Genomic DNA, 25,004 nt, shown 5'->3' on the forward strand with positions numbered 1-25,004 from the left:
AGCACACCTGAAGCATGTAGTTTATAAATTACACTGAAAGATGAGCCATCAGCATTAACTCATTGCCTGCTGATGCTTACAGTTCATCACTGTGTCCAAACTCATGCATCTGCATCTACTTTAAAAATTGTTCAAATGATTATTAGTTTTTAACATCTAGTGATAGAGACACAGGTAAGAAGCACATGAACATGCTTCTATTTTATGGTATTTGGATTCCATTTAAAATCAACGCCTGATGTAGCAAATGGTGTGTTTAAGTGAAATTCAAATTTTAAATATGATTTCTTCCTCAGGGTAACGACTATTAAAGGAAGAAAATAGAATTTTTACAATAGCTCTTAAATATTTGATGATCAATAGGAATGAATATTTTAATGCAGACCTTTTCTTCTTTTTTGTATATTGATTATTTTTTAGATTGAAGTAGGACTAAGTTCTCTAACAAATCTCAAAAATTTAAAAGCATTTTTTTGTTTACTGGAGTCTAATACTGGTGTTTTTGGTCATTGTGAACCTTTTCTCCATATAATGATTCACATACACAAATATACACACACAGACACAGACACATACATACACACACACACACACACTCCATAACATGGTAGGTATTATATGTACAAGCCCACTGCATTTTGTGATTATGTGTTGTCCTAAGACCGGAATCTTTGCATCCTGATTTCAGAAAGAGAAAGAGAGCTGGAGAAGGCATATATGTTTTTAAAAATTATTGGCCAACAAATGGCAAACATCACTTTTGCTTGAACTTCATACTCAGGTCTCACATGAGAACCAGTTATATCATCATACCTTGACACAAAGACTGAGAAATGTAGTTGACTGAAGAGTGACTTTTTTGCACTCGACTCTATGCCGTGGAAGGGGGAGAATGAATGTTAGTTAAAGAGCCAACTCTGTGACAGCCAACGTTGTCTGGTGGAAGGGCCCTTAATGTCCATTCTTTCAAAGAGTTAGTTATCAGTCTTCTCCGTAACATCCTTGATAGTTGGTTGTCTAACCTGGGATTAAATGTTTCCAATGTTTTGAAAGGATTCAAATACCAAAAAGTCTTTCTAACATATTGGCAAGACTCATAATGCTTTCATATTTTGGTCACCTAGTTTTTGGATGTGTATTAAATATTTTATGTTCGTCTTGAAATGTGGGCTTAGTATCATATCTAGTATTCAGATTTTAGTGCATATTATGGTCAGGGGGGTTGTATAATTTACCCTCCTGTTTTATTTATTATTTGTTAATACATTACAAGCTTATATTAGGTTTTTTTTTAGAGCTACCAGTCTTTGAGTTCATCTTGGGTTTGTGAGCAACATATCCTTTCATATGAATTATGTCCTGCATGTTAACCCTATTACTTTCAAATGCTTTGTTCTTCTGCTAAACGTATTCACCTCCTGACTCCCACCTCCTCTGCCAAAGCTGTTCTCACACTTTTACCCTCTATTTTCCTACTTTTAAGACAGTTCATAAGTGTTCTGGGAAAAGTGGCTGAGGCTACATTACTAAGTTCCTATATTTAACTTTTGCTTTTCCTTCCATTGTTTGGTATGGTTCCTTTAGTTTTCACAATAATGCTTCATACATGAATTTTATCAACAGGACAGTCTAATTCAGAATAACTAAATGATATATATTTGGGTTTTGCTTTGCATTTTTTAATTTAATTTTTTATATTTTGGAAAGGGACATTTGTTTATTATTTAAAAATGTTTCATGCATATTACAATATAGATATATATGGCAAGGAAGTAAAAATTATCTGAGATCACAACACCTAGAATAAATACTTTTAGCATTTTTAAAGACTCCATTTACAAATTCTCTCTATACACAGACATATAGATAACATATACATACTGGTATGACCTAAAGTAATATTTTAATGACTTTTTCCTCATTTGTAATGTTTTTGTTGTTTTACTTGATGATGATGCATCTGCTACTTAAATTCTCTTCTTGTTAGGTATTCAGGTAGATTCCAGTTACTCTCCTGCTGTAAATAATACTGAAATAAATATTATTGTGCATGTTTTCTTTCCTCCTAGTGTTTTTTTTTTATCAATGAGATTAAATTTTCATTTGAAATTATAATTTGGCTGTCAGTTTTGGTTTCACTCCTCATTTTGGAGGTATCTACGAATGTGCAGATTAGATCCCACATTCTTTTTTTTATGATAAATTCATTTTATGAAGGAGGGTTTGAACACTAGTTTTTACCAAAATATATACATTTCCTTCTATGTATTTATCCAATTTAATGTTAAGGAAACTGGTAAAAGTATGTCTTTCCATTGGAGATCTCTTTGAAATTTATATATGAGATTTGTAGAATTTTTTTTTTTTATGGATTCTGAAGCCTATTTCACAAGACATAGTCTAGACTGGAAAATAAGTATGTCTTTTTTAAAACTCTTATTTAAATTCTTTATGACATTTCAATTGCCTACCAATATCACAGACCAAAGAAAATGCCATTAGTTTGACATAAGCAGATTTCTTTTGGAATTTTAAAAATAAGAAGTTGATTGTATTACAAATTTCAGATATACACATTAGAAAATTATTTCTTTTGGACCCTTTAGGAAAGTATTAATTTCACCAAATCTGCTATACTGGCAGTGTAAAAGTCTTAAACTAACTTTATTATTATTTTTGTCCATTTTCCTTCCCCTCGCCCCCCAATCCCCAACAGGCCTTGGTATATGTTGTTCCCCTCCCTGTGTCCATGTGATCTCATTGTTCAATGTCTACCGATGAGTGAGAACGTGTGGTGTTTGGTTTTCTGTTTCTATGTTAGTTTGCTGAGGATGATGCCTTCCACCTTCATCCATGTCCCTGAAAAGGACCTGATCTCATTCCTTTTTATGACTGCATAATATTCCATGATGTGTATGTACCACATTTTTTTATCCAGTCTATCATTGATAGGCATTCTGGTTGGTTCCATGACTTTGCCATTTTAAATAGTGCTGCAATAAATATAAGTGTGCTTGTGTCTTTAGAGTAGAATGATTTATACTCCTTTGGTTATATACCCAGTAATGGGATTGCTGGGTCAAATGGTATTTCTGGTTCTAGCTCCTTGAGGAATCGCCATACTGTTTTCGACAATGGTTGAACTAATTTACATTCTCACCAACAGTGTAAAAGCGTTCCTAATTCTCCAGCATCTATTGTTTCTTGACTTTTTAAAAAGGATCTCCTATTCAATAAATGGTGCTGGGAAAACTGGCTAGCCATATGCAGAAAACTGAAACTGGACCCCTTCCTTACGCCTTATACGAAAATTAACTCAAGATGGGTTAAAGACTTAAATGTAAAACCAGAAACCAGAAAAGCCTTAGAAGAAAACCAAGGCAATACCATTCAGGAGATAGGCATGGGCAAAGACTTCATGACAAAAATGCCAAAAGCAATTGCAACAAAAGCCAAAATTGACAAACAGGATCTTATTAAACTAAAGAGCTTGTGCACATCAAAAGAAACTATAATCAGAGTGAATATCAGGCAACCTACAGAATGGGAGGAAATTTTTTCAATCTACCCATCTGACAAAAGTCTAATATCCATAATTTACAAGGAACTAAAACAAATTTACATGAAAAAAACAAACAACCCCATCAAAAACTGGGCAAAGTTTATGAACATACAATTCTCAAAAAGAAGACATTTACACAGCCAATGAACATATTGAAAAAAAGGTCAACATCAGTGATCAATGGAAAAATGCAAATCAAAATCACAGTGAGATACCATCTCATGCCAGTCAGAATGGCGATTATGAAAGTCAAGCAGATTTTAATAAGTCTGTGTTAATTACCAATTTTCTTTGAAAATACGCACTTCTGTTCAGCAACTTATTTTATAATTTTTTCCAGAGATTGCTATCTACTTGACAATATAGTAACTTTTGTGGCACGTAATTTTTCTGCTTACAAAACTGGGCATCTATCCCTCTTCACTCCGACACACCTTGTTGTGGTCTGATTTCTCAAATGTTACTCAGAATATAAAAATATAAACACTTTAGAAAAGACAGTGATAATGAATCCATAAGTTATACCTTTGACTTAATTGGCACCATTTATCATTGATCATTGGTTGCCTAGTTTAATATATGCAGGTACTTAGCAAGGCATTGGGTTTATAATGGTGAGTAAATTAGATAGTTATTTTATCTTATGGAACTTGTAATTGCAAGGATACAGCCATTAAAGAAACACATATACAAATAAATATAAAGTTTCCACTGAGATGAGTGGCAGGAAAGGTGTGATGCGTGACGTGGCCCAAGGGATTAGTTGACAAAGTTGATCAAGTGGAATCCTCAGAGAGGGTTTCCCTGAAACACAGAGGGTTGAGCTGAGATTTCTAGGATGAGAGGAGAGAATGTAAAAAGGGCTTGTAGAAGGAAGGAATGAGTCCACTTGAATAAGTCTAAGAATGCCATGTCAACTGTTTTGAACTTTATTCTAACGAAAGTGCAAAGGCAATACACAATAGGGAATAGGGTAATGTGATCTAAAACGCATTTTGAAAGAATCAGTGTATTTGCGACTTGGAGAAAAATGGTAGAAGGCAAAAGAAGGTGCAGTGTTCCCACTGGTAGGTTTTTGCAAGCATCCAATTGTGAAAAATGGTGGCTTAGAATAAGGTGATTGTGGTAGTAGACACAAAAAGAAGCAGATGAATTCTGCAGATATTTTGTTGCAATGAATGAAAAGGTTTGATGGCTAGTGAATTTAGTATTTACAGATGCAGGAGAAGAAAGTATCTAAAAGGATGCTCAAGTTTTGAGTAGCCAAATAAAATGAGATTTGGCACCGTTTACTGAGATGCGAAAAACTACCATTCACCTGCCTCTCTTCAGGAAAATGTAATTATTTTTATCTTTTCCTGAATAGGGTATATTGCTGTGAGTAACTCCCATTGGAATCAACTGTGTACTAAATGATGTAGACACAGCTAGGTTATAAATTGTGGAAAATTAGAATTAGAGGGATATTAAGTGTTATGATGTTCTTTCCAGAGCATAAGCCTTTTTATCATCAGAAAATATATTATTTTTAGGGAATAAAGATGATTACTCCTTGTCTTGCCCAATATGTTAACCCCAGTCACACTGTTTTCCATGGTATGTTAAATATTTTATAAAACTTCAAGTCTGAAATATTACTTTGTTGTATACTCTGTTACTGATTTTTTTCTTATTATTTATCCTGTTGTATTTATACAGGACATATATATGTTCTGTTACAAATAAGAAAATCTTAGAGTTTATAGAAGACTATTAAATGACTTTTCAGTGTAGAATTATCCAGTAAAGGGTTTAAGGTTATTCTGCCCTGCCATATCATTCTTTAAATAATGTCACATATTTTAATTTATTAACAATGACAAAAAATGAAATTCAAAAAGTTTTTATTGGAATAGAAATGAATATTAGCAAAAAGAAAACTAAGGCAACAACGTTTTTTCAAATGTTGATTTTGATATTTTGTCTTTTTTATGCTAGCATATTTTAATATTTCCCACTTTAACTGAATTTTAAAAGTGAATAGATTTTTCACATTTTAAAAAACTAACTTATTATTATTCTTTTTATAGGTCTCATATCTTTTGGGTGAACAGAAGTCTACCTTTGTGGGGCTTACAGGTTATGTACAATTTTGTTTTATCCCTATATCTCTGGGTTTATTCACATTTCACAGAGAAGTACTATTGGAGAGCTTTTGATGTTCAAAATGAGTTTGTCTTTCTGCCTGATTAATCTTCATGCACATCTTGGACTAACATTTTCATTTCTTTTTTCTTGTTTGTCTGAGCCCTGCATTCTACCTCTTGAGGATTTTGTCGTGATCAGAATTAGATTTTAAAGAGGTTGTGAGAGTTTGGAGAAAACCAAAGTATACTACTGCTTTAAGGCTCCACAAGTTTTCCCAAACTACATTAAGTATTCCTGTTATATGATTCCTTTAAAGTTAATCAAAGCCTATAACTGTGTTTGCTTTTTACCTTGTATTCTTAGTGTCTGGAATATGGTAGAATATCAATAAATAATTATTTAATGAATGAACAAATGAAACAATGACTCATATCACCAATAGTAAGAGCTTAGTTCCTAAGCAATTAATCATGAAATAAAACCAAAAGTATGCCATAGCATAAAAGGAGTCTTTAAGAAAGGCTAAGAAAATATGACAGAGCACAAGATGTCTGATTTATATTGTTGAGGTGTTCCCTAGAGTCTCTGTTACTTCTTTGTTTTGTTTTGTTTCCTACTGAATTTCATGCCCAGCAAACTTTTTGTAAGTTTCTATCGCCTCTACTTCTGTTTACTTCCTACAGATCCTTTTTATTTTCTGTTGCTTTTAAAAATTACAAATTAATCGGAAGAATAGAATCACCAACATCAGAAAGAATTGGAGGTTGGAAGACACGAGTCTGGAGGAAAGAGAAAGACTTTAAGACTCACTGCTTAGGAGCAATCTTTAAAATAGTTTATTTATTTATTCATAAAGTTGTATACATTTATGTGGTACAAGTGCAATGTTATTACTTAGCTATTTTGAGTAGTGGTAAAGTCCAGCTTTTCACTATATCCATCACTCAAATAATGTATGTTACACTTACCAGGCAATTTCTCATCATCCACCCTCTTCCTACCTTCTCACTCTTCCAAGTCTTCAATATCTTTCATTCTACACTCATTCCACATGTCTTTCAAAGTCACGATGATTGTGAAGTCTGTATATTTGTATGTGATAATGAATTACTTTAAGTATGTGTGCATTGTGATCATAACCATGAAATCAAGTTTTTACTATGCCTGGGTGTTTTAAGTTTTGTTAAAGTCAAGTTGTTTTTTACATTTCCTTACTCTGACTTTTGTTGCAATATCATATTAATTTATAAATAACACTGAAAATATTGAAATGTTCATCAAAATGTATTTTAATCTCTGAGCTATCCTTCAATTAAGTGCACGTTTAAAATAAATTGTTTTATGAATAGCCATATATTATCTTCGAATATATTTTGATCTATTCAAATTGCTTTTTAAAACAGTGATATTTTAAAATACTAACGATGCTCTTTTTTTTTTTTTTTGAGACGAAGTCTCACTTCTTGCCCAGGCTGGAGTGCAGTGGTGCGATCTCGGCTCACTGCAAGCTCCGCCTCCTGGGTTCACGCCATTCTCCTGCCTCAGCCTCCGGAGTAGCTGGGACTACAGGCGCCCGCCACCACGCTCGGCTACTTTTTTTGTATTTTTAGTAGAGACGGGGTTTCACCGTGTTAGCCAGGATGGTCTCGATCTCCTGACCTCGTGATCCGCCCACCTCGGCCTCCCTAAGTGCTGGGATTACAGACGTGAACTACTGCGCCTGGCCGATGTTCATTTTTAAATAGCACTTTGAGTAAAATGTTAAAAATGCTCTAGAGATCATCTAATGCTATGTACTTCTACAAAAAAAGCATGAGTAGTTATGATTTAGAGGATTTATGGAGAAAATGAAAGAGATTTGCGTTTTCTATCATAATAATGCCTGGCTACTGCACATACTTCTAAACATATTTTACTTACACTGTTATGCATTTTATCTGTTTTCTTATTGTTCTCGTGTTTTAATATTCTTTGAAATTCAAAGATTTTTATCCCAACAGAAGAAAAAATGTAATCTCCAGGGTATCTGCCGTTCTCATTCGAATAGTCTTAAACCTCAAAAATCTATAAACATATATATTTACCTGAGTCACTTTTTGTTTATATTTGCTTATTTGATTCTATTTATCTATCCTAAGGTTGTAGAGTATTTAACACAGAATAATTTTATTATTTTTTCTAGTTACTTTTTGTGGCACAGTAATATATTTTTGGTAGTTAACAGTAGAGATGGTGTATACAGTAGAGAATATAGAAAAAGAAAAAAGCATACGTAGGAAGATAGTACTAACACTTCTATCTGCACAAGGGGAATTGGTTATGAAATTCATTCAAATAAAATCTGAAAGTATTTTGAAGTGGTGGTATGGTCTATTTTATTTAGTACTCAAAGATGTAGCCTTTTTATTTTGTTTGACATGGGTGATAAGATTGAATATACTATTAAACTTGAAGTGTGTGTTATTTCACTTTCTGTATTTTCTGAAGAGAAATACTGATTTTGGTACAGATGGTCGTGCTTCTGGGATAGAGTGGTTATCTGTGGTGGACACTCACGTGTGATTTTATGTATTAGAAACACACACACATAGTTGGGCACGGTGGCTCACGCCTGTAATCCCAGCACTTAGGAATGCCGAGTTGGGTGGATTGCTTGAGCCCCAGGGCTTGAGACCAGCCTGGACAACATTGCAAAACCCCATTTCTATTTAAAAAAAATTTTAAAACGAAACACACCCATAAAAGAACCTGTTCTTTATATATCATGTAAACTTCAGCCAGCCTATTTTAATACCACCTTTACATTTTGAATAATAACTAAAAATGGTTTACTAAGGAGTATTAGAATGTATGAAAACTAAGATGTAGTACAGGAGACAGCAAACTCTGGCCAGCAGCCTGTCATCTGTGCATAGAAGTTAAAGTACCACCTAATAAGTCCTATTATACACCCGTATATGTATACATGCACATATATTTAAATAAAGTTAATAGTATAGCCAAGAATATATATAATTTAATTGTATTGCATTTTCTCATTAAGTTACAATTTATCTTTCAGGTTTCAGTGGCATTGATAAGTCTGTTTGAAACAATATTACTTGGTTATCTTAGTTATAAGGTAAGTTATTTTAATTAGCAGTCTCCCGCTGATAGAACACATCTGTAGTATTTACTCAGTATTCCTCTATTTATAGTTTGAACTGGAAGGTAAGGCTGACTCTTCTTGAGCCACTTTGTTTTGAGCCTCTCCAGTAGCTGATAAAAAGCTGTATGAATACGGTAATGTTTTCCATGATGACTTACAAATGCTTTGCTAGTTCCTATGGGTTTACTTACCCATTATATGCATGCATATAGTGAGGCAAGCAAATGGAATGGTTCAACTTTATTGTATTCAACATTGTTTTTTTCTGATTTGTACACAAAATATTGAGAAAGCAAAAACATGTCTCTTAGGAATTATTTTAATAAATTATCTTATTTTTTGATAAAGCTTTGTTTGGCTAACATGATTTAACTAGTATTTATTGAGCTCCTATTTAATGGAGAGCTCTATACTTCACATGATTCTTTTTTCAATGAGTTTACAGTCAAGAAAGGGGAGGTTAAAGCAGAACATCATACAGATAATAATAATACAAGCAGCATATAACGGGTGCTTCCAGTGAGGTCAAAGAAAGTACTGTGGGGTTTTATAGAGAGAGCTCATATCATGGAATGAAAAGGAAACAGTAGTACTTGAACCATAGTGATTTCAATAAGGCAAGATGAAAAGACAGCACAATAGAGATTGATAAAATTAGCAAAGGCATAAAGGAAGGACTTTGCATGTAAAATTGAAGGAATAATAAATATATTTGTCTGGAACATGGGGGCATTGTATAGCAGCATATATTTTTAAGTTGATGGAAGATGACTAGCACAAGATTCTGTAATTGAAATTCAGTTTTAGGAATATTAGTTCAGAATCTCTATGCAGCTCAGGTCAAGTAGACATTATGGTGAAGTTCATGTTCTCAGTTAAGATGTGTTGCAGTATGAAAGGAAAACTGACAGTAAGATTTTGGCTGGATGAAAAGATTTGCCAGTTTTAATGAAAGATTAATTATGAAGGTAGAAGCTAAAGAAGTCAACTGATGGGTTGAGATAGGCGAAGAGAAGGAAATTCATAGCATTCTAATAGCTTCTAAGTTTGAAGGACTGGAAATACTGCAGTAAAACTAAGAAACAATCGTACCAAGAAAAAAGTCAGATTGGGATCTACATAGATTAAATAATGGAATTAGTTTTGGAGGTGATTAATTTCAGGTACTGGTGAACACACAGATAAATAAGGTATGCAATTGAGAATGAGAATCTGGAACTTTTGAGAGGGAGATTTATTAAGACTTGACAGTCATTTTCACTATTAAGACCTGATAGTAAAGGAAGCCATGAGAATCTATCATGCATGGGTTAATCACCAGAGTGGAAACTAAGGCTTGTGTTGATGGAGATGCTTAAATTCAGGATTTTGGAGGAATAATAGAACAATCAGGGAAGACAGAGAAGTTAGAAAAGATAGAAAGTCATTGGAATGGTTCTCATAATCATTACTAATTTTTGTTAATAGCCTTTTCATCTACTCTATCAAGTGTACTCAAGGTTATGTTTTTGGGGAACTCATATCTAGCACATCAATTTCTTTCTCACTTTTTTTTGGGGGGGGGGGAAAGGGTCTCACACTGTCACCCAGGCTGGAGAGCAGTAGCATGATTATGGCTCACTGCAGCTTCAACTCCGCCTGGGTTCAAGCAATTCTCCCTACTCTCCTGACTAGCTGAGACTATACGTGCACACCGCCACCTGGCTAATTTTTTTGTATTTTTTTGTAGAGACAGGATTTTGCCATGTTGCCCAGGCTGATCTCAAACTCCTTGGGTCACGTGATCCTCCAACCTCAGCCTCCCAAAGGGCTGGGGTTACAGGCATGAGCCACTGCATCTGTCCCTCTCTCACTTTTTAAAACAATAGTTTTGAAGATAACATTCTTCAGACTATTATTTAGTTCTAAATTTAGAGCAAGAAGTTTTTACAAACTCACCCTTTTTTCAGGCTCACTTTTTTTTTTCTTTTTAATTCTCATTATTGCCATCTTAAAAAAAACACTAATTTCTAAGAATGTCAGATTGATGAATAAGAAAGTATAGAAACAAAAGAATGACAGCTTTAAAAATATAGGTGGATTGATTAAAATTTATGAGAAGACTTAGGATGTTAGAAATATCTGAGGAACAAAAAGTATTATATAAAAGCACATTTGCTATGTCAAGTATAAGAAACTTGAGAAAAGGCTATTGAGTTTACAAATTAGGAGATAATTTGCTATTTGCCTACAATAGGTCTGTTATAATGGAATACAATTGAGTGTCAAAATTGTTAAATGGAGAATGTTGTTTGACTGGGGCAGGTGCTTACTCAAAGCAGTAGGATGAAGCAAGGATGACTGCCTCATGATAAAAAAAACTTCATTGTTTAAAAAAGAGAGAAAGTACAAGGCAGGAGTGAAATATTATAGGAAAGTTTATAATAAGTAAGAAGTAAGTAAACTGGAATAGAAACCTGAGGTTTAATGATTAGTTTTGGAAAGTCTCCATTGTCTTTTGGGAGTGCAGAAGGTGGAAAGTGGTGGATCAATAAGTAAATTAGAGCTAGAGAAGAGAAATGAAAGAGCTTTCACATGGGAGCCACACATCTCTAAATTACCTAGAAAGTACTAAATCAATAATAAGCAATATAGATGAAGATAATGAAGAAGGGTCTTTTAAGGGTTTATTAGTATATCTCCTTGTCAAAATAGGTGCACTATAAATATGTCCTGATTGACAAATCTGGATATTGGGTAACTAGAAAAATAAAACAAAATAAAAAATCAAATAAATTAATATCCAAGTTCTTATCTTTAATGTTCATTAATATACATGCATACATATATATGATAAATGTTGAATGTAATATATAAATAATGGTATGCTTAAAATTTAGGCATGTGTGTTTTGGGGTAAATTAATCCTATCCCTTCCACTAGTACAGGAATATATACAAAACTGTAACATGGCCAAAATATTAATCTGCATTTGAAGATGTATTTGCTCCAACTTCTGGCTAAAATGTAATATGAAATTAAGATTGGTGTTTTGCTAATAGAACTCTTAGCACTAATTTTAAAAGCCATTTAAAAACACATATCGATTCAAGATAATTTTTTATTGCAATCATATGATGATGACATTTATAATCAATTATTGCTTATAATTTATAAAACTAGAGCAGAAAATTGTAAGACCTAGCATGCAGAGCTAGATGATATATAATATTTCCATTTCAACCCTCATAAACATTAATGGCTTCGATGGAGGAAATGTGGACAGCAGTTAAGTCCAGTGTGTTACAGAGAAAACAGATAGGATAAATAGGAGTTATGTGACAGTAGAAGGATAGGTTGCTGTTAATTTATCTTCTTTTTCCTCTCATCAATATAGTCCAATCTGTGAATCTCTTTGGTCCCTTCACCAGAGTGTTTGATAATTTTTTTAGAATGGGTAAATCAAGTAATTGGTAGTCAGTCTCTAAATAAAGCATGTTTGGTAGCAGAATTTAAAACATACTCCTTCCTTCAAGTTAGACTTTTTTTTTTTTTTTGAGACAAGGTTCTCACTCTGTTGCTCAGGCTGGAGTGCAGTGGCGTGATTGTCTCTACCTACTAGGAGGTATAGATCTGCTCGCCTCACCCTCCTGAGTGGCTTGGGACTGCAGGTGTGCACCACCACACCCGGCTAATATTTGTATTTTTTTTTTAAGAGATGGGGTTTTGCTATGTTGCTTAGGCTGGTTTGGAACTCCTTGGCTCAAGTGATCTGCCTGCCTCCTCAGCCTCCCAAAGTGCTGGGATTATAGGCATGAGCCACCATGCCTGGCTAAGTTAGATTTTTTAAAGAAAAGTAATATACAGACACACAGAAATGGATAATGTATTGCACCAGCAATTGTTTCCACTGCTGATATTATTCTTTGATACTTATAATTCTGAAATAGTAATATTAATAGCAAATCATATATAACTTTCTTGTATTTGTTTACATATGTATATTTATGGAGAGATTGGTATGCTTATATGTGTATACATTAAATATTTAAAATTACATTTAATACAGCATTATGCAAGCACTTTATAATTCTTGAAATTAGACATTCTAAAATAAGCATAACTAAATCATTAGCAACTAAAATAGTTTAAACTTTCATTGAGACTGTAGGTTTTGAAAACCAGACTAACTTAAAGCAAAATTACCTAGAACTATTAAAGTACATGTTGAGTTTAGCAGATAATGAATTAGCATCCATGACATGAACTTATTTTGTCTTCTGTCATACAGAAGTGCAGGTCTGTGCTTAAATCATCATTCCATTCATGTTTATAGCTAGTTGGCAAAACAAACATGGTAATCACCCAACACTAAAGTTCTTATTCTTTTGTCATCATAAATACCCTCTAATTCTTTATCAACTGCTTTCAAAATAAAGTTCTATTTATGCACACACATTCATTAAATCAAAAGGAAACAAAAACAAACTCTGGCACAATTTCCAAACCTCCACACACAAAAATTCATCATACCTAGAACCCTTTTGTTAAATGTGCAATTCTTCTTTTCCATAATCACATTACAAAAAGCAACAATTTTGAAAGTTTAACACCACACTGGTTTATTTCTGGAAAAGAACAAAGAATTTAGTCCAGGACTCCTGAATACCAGATACTGTTGATTCTGCTTATCTTGTCCTGAAAATGGTAAATCTAAATATTGTTGGGTTTATATGTAGAAATACAAAGACTGCCATAGCGTTACAACACTATTTTAAATTCATCCAAAGAAGACAAATTACCAAACCTTTTATTAAATATTTTAAAATACAGGTATTCTTAACATTTAAGAACAAAAAGTATTTACAAAGTGTTCCTTGGCCGAATTGGGGCTTGCAACAAATAAACTGCTATAACTAATATAATTTTTAAAGTGCTCTTTAGGGTTGCACAGATAGTAGTTCCAAGGTTAGGTTCCATGTTTCTTTATGATAAAAATAAAAGTGCGATGCATTTTAGAAAATCGCATATTTTTCTGCATTATTATTGGTTAAAAATGACGTGTCCGTGCTAAATGTAGACTAATTGGATTGAGATTTCTTTATATTTTATTGAATTCTGTCAATAATGAAAGGAACATAGAGAGGACTGGCCACTGAGATACAGCTACTACTTAGAAACTAAAGAAGTTACTTTTTGGAAGAAGAATAATGCTTTTTATCTCCTTCATGAAAATAAGATTAAATGAAAAATGTATTTAATACAATTTTGAAAGGCATTGTGCTTGCCTTTCAATTTTATTTCTTAGTTTTCTTACATAGTGACATTGTATGAAAGCATACTTTTTTTCACCATACTAGCATTTATCCTTAGGTTTTTGTGATTTATGCTTATTGGGACTCCTTTTTGGCCAATGAAACTTGTGGATCCTTTCTATATTTATGTTTCATTAGCTATTTTTAAGAAAGATAATTTATGGATGTATCTCATAGTTTAGAAGACAACCTGAAATCTTAGAATTAAACTCAATGCATATAAATGAAAACAGATGCATTTATTTTTAGCAATAAATACATTGCCCCACTGTACAATTTTAGACCATGAAAATTAGTCCTCTGTGGGAAGTTCATTCATGTGTCACAAAACTCACACAAACATACACATATATGCATACATGTGGTGTGAGTCAACTATCCATGGTTGATGTAATGTACCAACAGTTTTTATTTAGGAGATTCAGACTGTCAAGCACTGCGCTAGGAGTAGAGCATGCAATCCTGAAATACACTGGTCCTGATCTTGACCTCACAGAGTTTAAAGTGTTGTAATGTCTTAAGTATATAAATACAAACTGGAAAAAAAATGTGAAAGAAATTGATGGAGGATCAAGAAGCCTAATGTGGGGCTCAGATCCTGCCTAGAGGGTACATGATGAAGGGGCAAGGAAAGTCTCTAAAAACCCAGATTTCGGTTGAGAGCTGGAAGGCAGGTATGAGTTAACTTGGCAAAGTGAAGTTGTAAAGAAAGGTAAAGCTTTTCCAAACCTCTTGAAGAGTTATGTGCAAAAGTATACTTAAGGCATGTTCTAAGCAGTGAATATACTTTATATATTCCGTCCATGGAAGGAATGATCTTTAAAATAAGGTTGGAGAAGTCAACAAGAGACAAATGAAATAGTGCCTTGTATGATATAATCACATTTTTGTCTTTGTTTTGTAAGTATCTGAATAGTTCTGAAGAGTAGGCCTGGTCTGGCGTAAAGGTGCAGGGGATTGGTAATAGTGCAGTAGGTGAATTGGAATGGGGCAAGAATGATGGGATGGTGGCTAACTAGGCTTAACAAGTCAAAAAGTGAGAAATGAGCTGAAATAAAAACTAGAAAATCTCAAGATCTATTTACAAATTAGTAGGTCTTATTGATAAATTATAGTATAATTATAAGTATAGTATAGTGTGAAAGGAAAATGTAAAAAGTTTCTCCAAGATTTTTGGTTTGTGTTACTGGGAGATAAGTCAGGGAACAAATCATAAGTTTTGCTTTAGACATACTATATATAAAGTGCTTTAGAGGCACTGATGTGAAGCAGTGGATTAAGCAGTTGATCTGAGTCAGAATCTCAAGAGATAAAATATTGGTTCGAGCTTTTGATACAATACTGGAAGTCATTAGCTTATTAGTGATTATTAGTCATTAGCTTATTATAAGTTGAAGCTGAAACATGGATGAAATTACTTAACATGGGTATATAAACAAGAACTCTTGAATCCTTTCCTCCAGAAAATTTCAATTGGCTCTGCAGTTACAAGTTTAATCATTTCTACATGATTACTTTAAGTATAAAGGTTTTAAACAATATCATTCTTTCAAATGAGATCATTTGGATCCAATGGAAAGAAATGTAAATATTTAAGCTCCAAAAATAAAATAACTATATCAAAGAAGGGGAAGAGTATGTATGAAATAGCTGGGAGTATCATTTACTCGTTCGTGATATTAATTGAGCCCCAACAAACATTTTAAAAAATTAGTTCACTGAAATGTCACAAATGCTTGCCAAGGAGATTAGTATTGAAGGTGTGGAGGTGTAATATTCCAGCCAGAGGGACAGATGTGGGCAAAAGTCTACAAGCATAAAGTAGCCTAGCTTGTTCAGAGATGGATATAAAATTCAGTGTGGATGAATCTTTGGTTGAGTTCAGGATAGGAATAGAAATATCAAAATTACAAGCCAAGCTAGTAGCCAGAGTTCAAATTGTGAAATGTCATATAATACAGTGATGAGTTTGGATTTTATTGTGTTGGCAATGGGAATTTGGCATTTTAGAAAGATTCTTCTGGCTTTAATGTGGAAGAAAAATCGGAAACAAACCGAACATAGACAGATAATTAAATAAAAATCATAAAAGGCTAATGTGTTATAAATGGAAATGAAGAGAAGAGAGACATAAGAGAGATAAAAGGTTTTTGTTTACGTGAACTAAATTATACAGTCTGCCACAGTTCATACAAATTTTGCTGGGCATTAACAGAAATAGCCTTTCATATCACTAGTAGCAACTGGTCCCATAACCCTCCTTTCTTGCTACTCAGATCAATCTCTTCTTGTGGACAATCACTGATACCAAAAAAAAAAAATGTAAAATGAAAAGTGAAAATACAATAGTGGAAGAGAAAGGCAAAGGATAACATTCTGGAAATGATGCCATGTAAAAACTGATGAAAGAAATGATATTATTCACCTGCACAATTAAAAAGCAGCATGGCATAACTATGACTAGTTATAACTCTTTTGTTAAATAGTCCTGATTCAGTGGTAGTAGGAAAAGACCAGTCTTTCTACACTTCTTCAAAACCGTGCATCCTCTGGGTGATCCATGCTAATCAGATGACATCTCAGAGAGGTTCTATAGCTTTTCTGGTCTTTTCATTCATACGGCAAATCACAGTTTAGTATTTAAGAAATTAGGGGCCGGGCGCGATGGCTCATGCCTGTAATCCCAGCACTTTGGGAGGCCGAGGCGGGCGGATCACGAGGTCAGGAGATCGAGACCATCCTGGCTAACACAGTGAAACCCCGTCTCTAGTAAAAATACAAAAAAAAAAAAATAAAAATAAAAAAAGAATAAAAGAAAGATTAGCCAGGTGTGGTGGCGGGTGCCTGTAGTCCCAGCTACTTGGGAGGCTGAGGCAGAAGAATGGCGTGAACCCCGGGAGGTGGAGCTTGCAGTGAGCCGAGATTGCGCCACTGCACTCCAGCCTGGGTGACAGAGCGAGACTCCGTCTCACAAAAAAAAAAAAAAGAAAGAAATTAGGGTCAATATATGCAAAAATTTAAAATTCTCCTCTGAGATGGCTTCTCCCTATCCTCAACTCAGAGCTACATGGCACAGGGAATTATCATGGGGGGCCTATCTGATGTTTCTACTTCCTCTCTTATTTGATGCCCTTTAAGGCTGAGGAAGAACAGGGAATGAAGTGCAGTCAGTTTCTGGGTTGAAGTTGCCTGACTGGCACAGTTATTGTCTGGTGTTTGGTTGTTCCTCATGGCAGACAAAAGCTCTGGCCCTTTCTCCCATGTAAAGCTTTTGTGGCCTCTCTGGAGCCTTTGAATTTCCTGGAGGCCTCAGTGTGTCAGGCTACAGACTAGGGCTCTGACACAGACCTTGGGCTTCTCAGGCCCACCATCTGTTGAAGTCCCATTTCACCTTCAGCTACACAGTCTTATTGAGTGTAAACCATTTTTAAATGACCATAGATTCCATTCTTTAGGGTTTATATCTGGTTCCCAGAAAATAGGCACTTTTGCCTTAAAATAGGAGGGATTGTGTTCTGTTCTTATCCAGTCATCCTTTTTTTTTTTGATCTCTTCATTTTAAAAAGTTTTGGGCAGTAGCCAAATGCAGTCTCCATGTTGGAGCCAAGTGAAGTGGTTTGGTTCCCTAGAGCCCTTTTCACTTCACTTGAGGTGATGAGATGCACCACAGCACCTGTAACATCTCTATAAGGAGGCATTTTCACTGCTTCCGTTTCTTCTAACTTCCCACTCCTTTACTGTTTTTATGTAGCCTGGATGAGGGTGATAAACTATGCTCACAAAACCTATTACTTAATTTCTTAGTATATAGAGACAATAGCTGCTCTACAACTTTCCTTTGGGATGTGCAAGTATATTCCATCAGTGCAGTTTTTAAACCTTTGGGGCCTTAAGGAAAATTAAGAAAGAGTCCCAATTTTATAGTCCGTGTTATAATGGATAATTGGAGATTACAGTATAGCAGATTTCAAATTGCCTTTCTAATACATAGATCTCTTCATAGAAGAATAAACTGCTTTAGGAAAGTCTGTGCTCATTATCGTCAGACACCAATCAAGAAAGTTTCAGTGGTGACCTCTTAATGTTAGGGTCAGCTTCATGGACATGTATTCTGTGCATAATATCAGGGTCAGCACAGGGTTCCACAACCAGAAGGTCCTCGTGATTAGTTGAATGTTCTAATGTTACCTTCTTGAAATTGTTAATGTGTTATTAGGAGGCCTCATATTTTTCATTTTGCACTGGTTCCTGCAAATTATGTGCTCAGTCCTGTTTAATATGTTTGTATTATGAGGGTAGGGAGATTAGAGTCTAGATGATTGAAAAAGTCCTTTCTTTAAATTGTGTTAAAGTGAAAACAATTTTAATACCAATGATTGTTAACAAGGGTACGTTTCACAAACTAATATACTTGATGGTTAGTGAATATCATTATTATAGTAAGTAAAACTTCAAATTGTCACTTTTTAATTGACTGTAGGTTTTGTTAATGTGTTTTATTTTTACTAGTACTTTTCTTCCGTGACATATTACTTGATAAAAAATGTTGTGTGCAATATTCCTGGTTTCTACAAACATTTGTTTTACTTCTTAAACTTACAAAATTGAGAGAGCACAATTACCCTAAGAAAAATAATCTCTAAAAGTCATTGCTACATCTCTATATAATATTCAGTATTCTGTTAATGGAAGCATCCTTATTGCTAGAGAAATTCTAAGTGCTGTCTTTTTCCCCCTTTAATAGGAGGCAGTATAATTGACTTTCGTTTTTATTCATTCTTTCTTGGAAGGGAAACATCTGGGAACAGATTTTACGAATACCCTTCATCTTGGAAATAATTAATGCAGTTCCCTTCATTATCTCAGTAAGTCCTAAAAGAACCTTAAAAAAAACACTTTTGTAATTAGACTTAAGTAAAATCTTTAAACCTAGATACTGTTAAATAATATGGTAGCTAAGATAACTGGATTTAGACTTTGGTTAGAATCATGATACTAAGCAACAAGATAAAATTGGTTGGATCGTGTTGTGTAACTAAATGGAAACTAATGATTTCATACAATAGCAGAGTAAAATATTTTAAAGAGATATATGCTCTGGGGATGCCATTTGACAAATGTCATTGTTGTTTAAAATTACTAGAAATTACTTATCCACTTATTGTTTATATTGTGGATTTTTTTTAAAAAAATAAGCCAATTGGAAACATATTTACAAAAGTTTTTCGTACGTTGAAAATATCTATCTGTGGTTTAACCACAAGATTTATTAAGTCTAGTTCTGTTTTTAGTAAGGAGATTGTCAAAAGTCAGACACCCAACATTTTGCTTCTTTTCAAACTGCTCTGTTATCAGTTCCATGATGATCCGATTCAACTACAGTCCCATAAATATGTCACTCAGCACTTTCCTTTTGCAAAACTATATTTTAATCGCAATTTAATGAAGTTATAATAATGTCTGTTGGGATTATCCTTTGTAACACTTCATTTGAATTTTATTTGGAGGATTTTGAAAATAAGTAGATATTACTTGGAGCTGTTGCTCTCTTCTGATAATTATTTTAATTTGAGTGATTTATCTAGAGAAGCAACTGGAACTAGATTAAATGACAGGTTAACTAAATATAATTCTAATTGAACATAGCTCCGCAATGTCACTTAAAGTGGTTTAACATAAAGAGAGTAAGAGGCAATATTATAAAAAAAAGAGAGTACCTTTCCTCTTTGTTCCTACTTAATACCTCAAGTTACAGAGAAAAGGAAGTCAATGTCTATTACAAACCATCACACTAAAAGATTTAATGATAGAATTAGCATAGATATCTGCCATCTGGTGAAAGCTTATTATTTTCTTTTTGCTTCTGCAATAATTTCCCTAAGAAAGATTTAGACAATGAATGAAAGAACATATCAATTCCTTACATTTTATTAAGAGTGAGTTTACATTATTTGTCATATTTTAAATTATTACACTTTCTTTAACAGCTTTTTTTCCATTTCTTTGTAGTATACTGGATATGGTTTATTGCTTTGAGATAAAAGTCTAGTTTTGTTTTGTTTTCCAGATATTCTGGCCTTCCTTAAGGAATCTATTTGTCCCAGTCTTTCTGAACTGTTGGCTTGCCAAACATGCCTTGGAAAATATGATTGTAAGTATAGAATTAAAGTGCAAATATGAAAATATTTTTAAACCTTTTCTTATTGTCAATGTTTAGATTAAACAGAGAGAGAGAATTTGGGATCTTGTCTTGAACTTTCTAATTCTGCATTCTCCCATAACGTTTAACTCATACTATTGGAATTAATTAAGCTGTAATTAAATTTCCAAATGTTTCATTTTTAAACATCTTTTAAATTAATTTAGGTCATAGTAAATTGTTTCATTTAAATGTTTTTTTTAATGAGTCATTTTGGTAAAATACTGTTAAATAGTTAAAGTGATGCATAGTGTAAATTTGAAAGTTAACAGACCTTAAATGACCAATCTGCTGTATCTTACTCAGAATGAAAACTTGTAAAATGTCCATATTGCCAAGTTACTACCTTTGTAGGGTCCTATGACTGGTAGAGAAAAACGGTTCAGAATTTCTCAATGCCACTAAAAACCTTATTGGTTTTTGGACTGGTTCAACCACTTAGCCAATCTTCAGAGTACAAATATCCTTCCCTCCCAAGGCAGTTTGTTGATGCATAATGGGACTCCTGGCTTTTGAGGGCTCAAGTAAGTGATTTAGTCAAACTGCTCTTAATTGTAGGTAGTCTCATATTCAGTGAACATCTGTGGGGTTTCCTAAGATTCTATGTGGGAGCCAGAAGCCCCTCATTTAGAGTCATCCTTCTGGATTTGCTTGAGCGGGGTTGTGAGTGGGATATTAGGAGAAAAGGAAGCAAGAGGTAGAATAAAAGATGGAGAACTCAGAGCTGTGCCCCAGTTGCATTTTGCCCAAGGCTGACCCTGCTTGGTGGCATGGTTTATAACTATGACCCAAACATTTTTACCACAGGCTTTAGTACTTCAAAGCTAGCTGTAAGGCATTTCCATTGAGTCATTCATACCACAAATGTTAATACATGTTCACTATATACTGAACAATGTGATGGGCAAATGATCTAACTTCTCTGCTATTATCTTCATCTGCAAAGAAAAGCACCTACAAGTTTGCTATGATAATCAAATGAAATTATATATACATACATATATACAAAATGTACACAGATACATATGCATAATATGTATGTATAGTATTTTACCTGGCACAACAAAGTAAGGGCTCAATATTATTAATTTTACTGCATTGAAAATTATACTTGTTTGGAGGCAAAGTTATTTTCCATTTAAATGGGTTTTAAAATGACATTATGACTAAAGTTTTGGCCAAAAGGAATATTTGGATAACGTTTTAGTATTCACAACTAGATGAATGTTTCTAAACATTTATATTGAGTAACCACTGGAGTCTTATGAAAATACACGGCCAAAGGGTGGGAGAGTGTGGCCTGTGAAATGACTTGCAGAAACATTGGGCTGTCTTAACTGCCCTGATGAAATACTGTTTGACTAAATATAGATTGCCTAAATTGCTAATGAATAAAAATACACCAGAAAAAAATTAACTTATTTGTTAATTTCTGTGTTATTAGTTGTTGGAAAAAAATAACTCAAACAAGACAGGATACATTAAACAAATATTGACAGTAACAAAGCCTGTTTTGCAATACTAATTTATGATTCATTTTCCATTTTATTTCCATATCTCTTTTCGCCAGATGCTAAACTTGTATTTGCTTTTCTGTTCATTAATACCTCTGCCATTAGAGACTAAAGGGTGAGAGATGAAATCCAAATCAGTCAACTTAGTTATTTGTCTTCATAACAGTTCCGGTTAAATGAGTGGTGGACAAAATGAGTGGTAGACAAATAATGGCTCATTGCCATAATATCTTTTATAAGAAATTAAACTTAGAAAAAAATTGTTTATTGGCTATTTTATTTTATTTTTTCTTTTCAAGATAAACTGTCTGGGCTAATTGATGTTAATTTTCCTGATAATGAGCTTTGTTTGTAATTTCACTCATCTATTCCCTCTTCCTTAATTAAACATACTATTTTCTGATCTTTTGAAATTAGGATTTTCCATAAAAGTTCATGCTTAACATGTAGGGGTTTGGGGGAGTAAGTGCAACACCTGTTCAGATGTCTGTAATGCAAGTAAACTGAAATTTAGTGCTTTGGTAGTCTTCCTACACCAATATCTTTGAACTATGCAAGCTTTAGTAAGTTACAATCAGATCTAGGCAAAAATGGAAATATGCTTATATTTCCATTTGAAATACATGTATTTACGTATGTATGTATGTGTACAGGAGAGTTGACATGAAATGTATGCTAATAAATGTAATGAAACTCATGCATATTTAGTATTTATCAAAATTTACAACTTTTTTTCTGTATTATTTTAGAATGATCTACACAGAGCCATTCAGCGTACACAGTCTGCAATGTTTAATCAAGTTTTGATTTTAATATCTACATTACTATGCCTTATCTTCACCTGGTAAGATTGTACATATCAGAATTTGTGTTATGTTTCATTTAATTATAATTTCTAAAGGAAACCATATTATAAACAACTTTCATTAATAGTTGTCAATAAATAAATAAATATTCGCCAAAAAATGTAACAGATCGCCTACAGAAGAAAAAGTAACACTCTTTCTTCAGTCTTAAAAAATAATAAAGCACATACATCATTTGCTATTGATATATACTGCAACTCTGACATTTTACCAACTGCTGTAAACAGCCAAACTATGAGAATTTATATTGCATCCCATAGTTGTCAAACAAGAATTTTTCCTTCAAACTACTGTTACAGAAGTGCCCTCATCTTTCTACATTCTTCAAAGCAGAAACGCTGTTGAGAAAACTGTCCTTACCAATCACTGCTTCTGCCTCTGCCTTCTCTGCATGATTCTTAGTGTGCAGTCAGGTAGAAAGCCAGGGCAGATTTATGGACAGTGCAAGGCAAGACCTGGCACTTCATTATAAAAACATATAAAATATGCTTTATTATAAAAAACAGTAATTTCCCTTTCTGGAAGGTCACACTTTGACAATTATAGAGTAATCCAACATGAAATATGACACCGGACATATGGATTCATTCAGATCCTTAATGAGAGAAAAAAATGTGAACATCAAAAAATGAGGTAGAATAATATGTTTTTGTTGCAGGAATCTTAGATATGTGTAATTGTGCTGTGACCTGGGTCTGACCCTATTGAGAAAGAGAAAAAGCTAATTAGGAAGTACTAAAAAAGGAAAAATGCACACATACACTAGTACAACTGAGCTAGGTATAAATATAGCTACACATGTATGCATGTAAATATAGATACATAGGTATGACAAGTTTTTGTATCAATAGTATGTGGTTAGTAACTCTACGAAATGGTTTTCAAATATGTTTTATTGCATACTTTTATCATTTAAAAACAGTAGACCTATTTTAGCATACTTAATGCTTTTAAATATAAAATAACCTCTAAGATCAATATAGCCATCTTATCGCCTAATGTCTTTTTACCTTTTGCAAACTGTCTTTATGATTCACCTAGTAATTATCTAACTGCATTAATATGAAACATTCATTGCAGTTATTTCCCTTCTAAAGTCATTAAAAATTCTGGATTTCAATGTAATAACATTATTTGGGCAACTTAGGAGTGTTTTCTCATCTAACTTAAGGGAAAGTACTTAAAATTTTTTAAAAAATTATGTATGTATGGTATGCATATGATAATTGTTCAATTGTTGGAAAATTACAAATACTAAAATCAGTGATTACTAAATATAATGTGGGAGTCTCTTAAAGTAAATTTAGACAAAGGATAATTGAGATGTTAGTGTGAGAAAAAGGACACGTTATTTTTACATGATGACATTTAGCAGCACTTTTGTTCTGGAGGCATCTTCATCACAATAAATCTTCATCTGTAGTTGGCTTTCTATGCACTCCTACTTTCTGCCTAGTACTTCTATTTTTTGGGTAGTATAGGTGGCACCTAGACAAATTTCACCTAGACAAATTTCTTATGCCAAAGGATGCAGCAGTGCTAGAGAAAGGGTTATTCATTATTTATATGAAATTTCCACTATATAATGTATTCATTATTGAAATGATTTCTATTTCATTGTTTTATTTGGTATAATAGTTATTGTTTTGTTGTTTTGTGTGTGTCTTGTGTGTGTGTTTTAGTTTTAAATAACCGAGTAGTGGTTTTGATCTGTTATCTAATACTACAACTGTCACCAGTAGTGGATATGTCTCTTAATGTGCAATAATTACATAACATTAAGTTTAACTACATACAATTTTATTGTTTAATCACATGTATCATAATATATTCTTAAATTATAATAACTCAAATGGATAAACAGGTTTGATTTCTTTGTGTATTCTCTGCATTACAAGCAAACTGTCTTCATAACTTATGATCATCATCATAAAATCAAATGTTTTATTCAAGTTCAACATCAAAGGTCTAATTACCAAGAAACATATAAACAATGTTATATATTCGTTATATCTTAGTCATAGTATGTCATGCAGGCTGTTTTAACAAAGTGTTACACCATACACAATGTAAAATAGAAATATCCACAAAAATACAGCAACTTAAACAAATAGAAATGTCTAGGTAGTCTGTCTAAGACTGTTTCCCCAGCTTGATACTGCTGGGGAATAATTTTCCTTATATCTTGTTCCTTCCATTTTTCAAAACATGGTTTCTGTCTATGGTTCAAGATGGCTGCCCTGTTCTTGCAAGTACGTCCTAAGTCCAGCCTGTAGTTAGAAAAATAAAACACA

At 33.4% G+C, this 25,004-nt stretch overlaps 1 protein-coding gene across 5 annotated transcripts in view; it reads left to right on the forward strand.

Moving 5' to 3' along the window:
* The window catches only part of KCNT2 (potassium sodium-activated channel subfamily T member 2), a 381,853-nt gene that overhangs the window by 122,167 nt on the left and 234,682 nt on the right, over window positions 1–25,004 (forward strand). For all 5 annotated transcript variants that reach the window (XM_055378337.2, XM_055378343.2, XM_019028251.4 and 2 more), the window contains exons 4-8: window positions 5,632–5,680; window positions 8,751–8,810; window positions 18,922–18,996; window positions 20,199–20,282; window positions 22,594–22,688. In XM_055378337.2, the coding sequence (XP_055234312.2) occupies window positions 5,632–5,680; window positions 8,751–8,810; window positions 18,922–18,996; window positions 20,199–20,282; window positions 22,594–22,688 (363 nt within the window). The remainder of the gene's footprint in view (window positions 1–5,631; window positions 5,681–8,750; window positions 8,811–18,921; window positions 18,997–20,198; window positions 20,283–22,593; window positions 22,689–25,004) is intronic.

The sequence above is a fragment of the Gorilla gorilla genome, chromosome 1 (assembly GCF_029281585.2).
Source record: "Gorilla gorilla gorilla isolate KB3781 chromosome 1, NHGRI_mGorGor1-v2.1_pri, whole genome shotgun sequence".
NCBI lineage: Eukaryota > Metazoa > Chordata > Mammalia > Primates > Hominidae > Gorilla > Gorilla gorilla.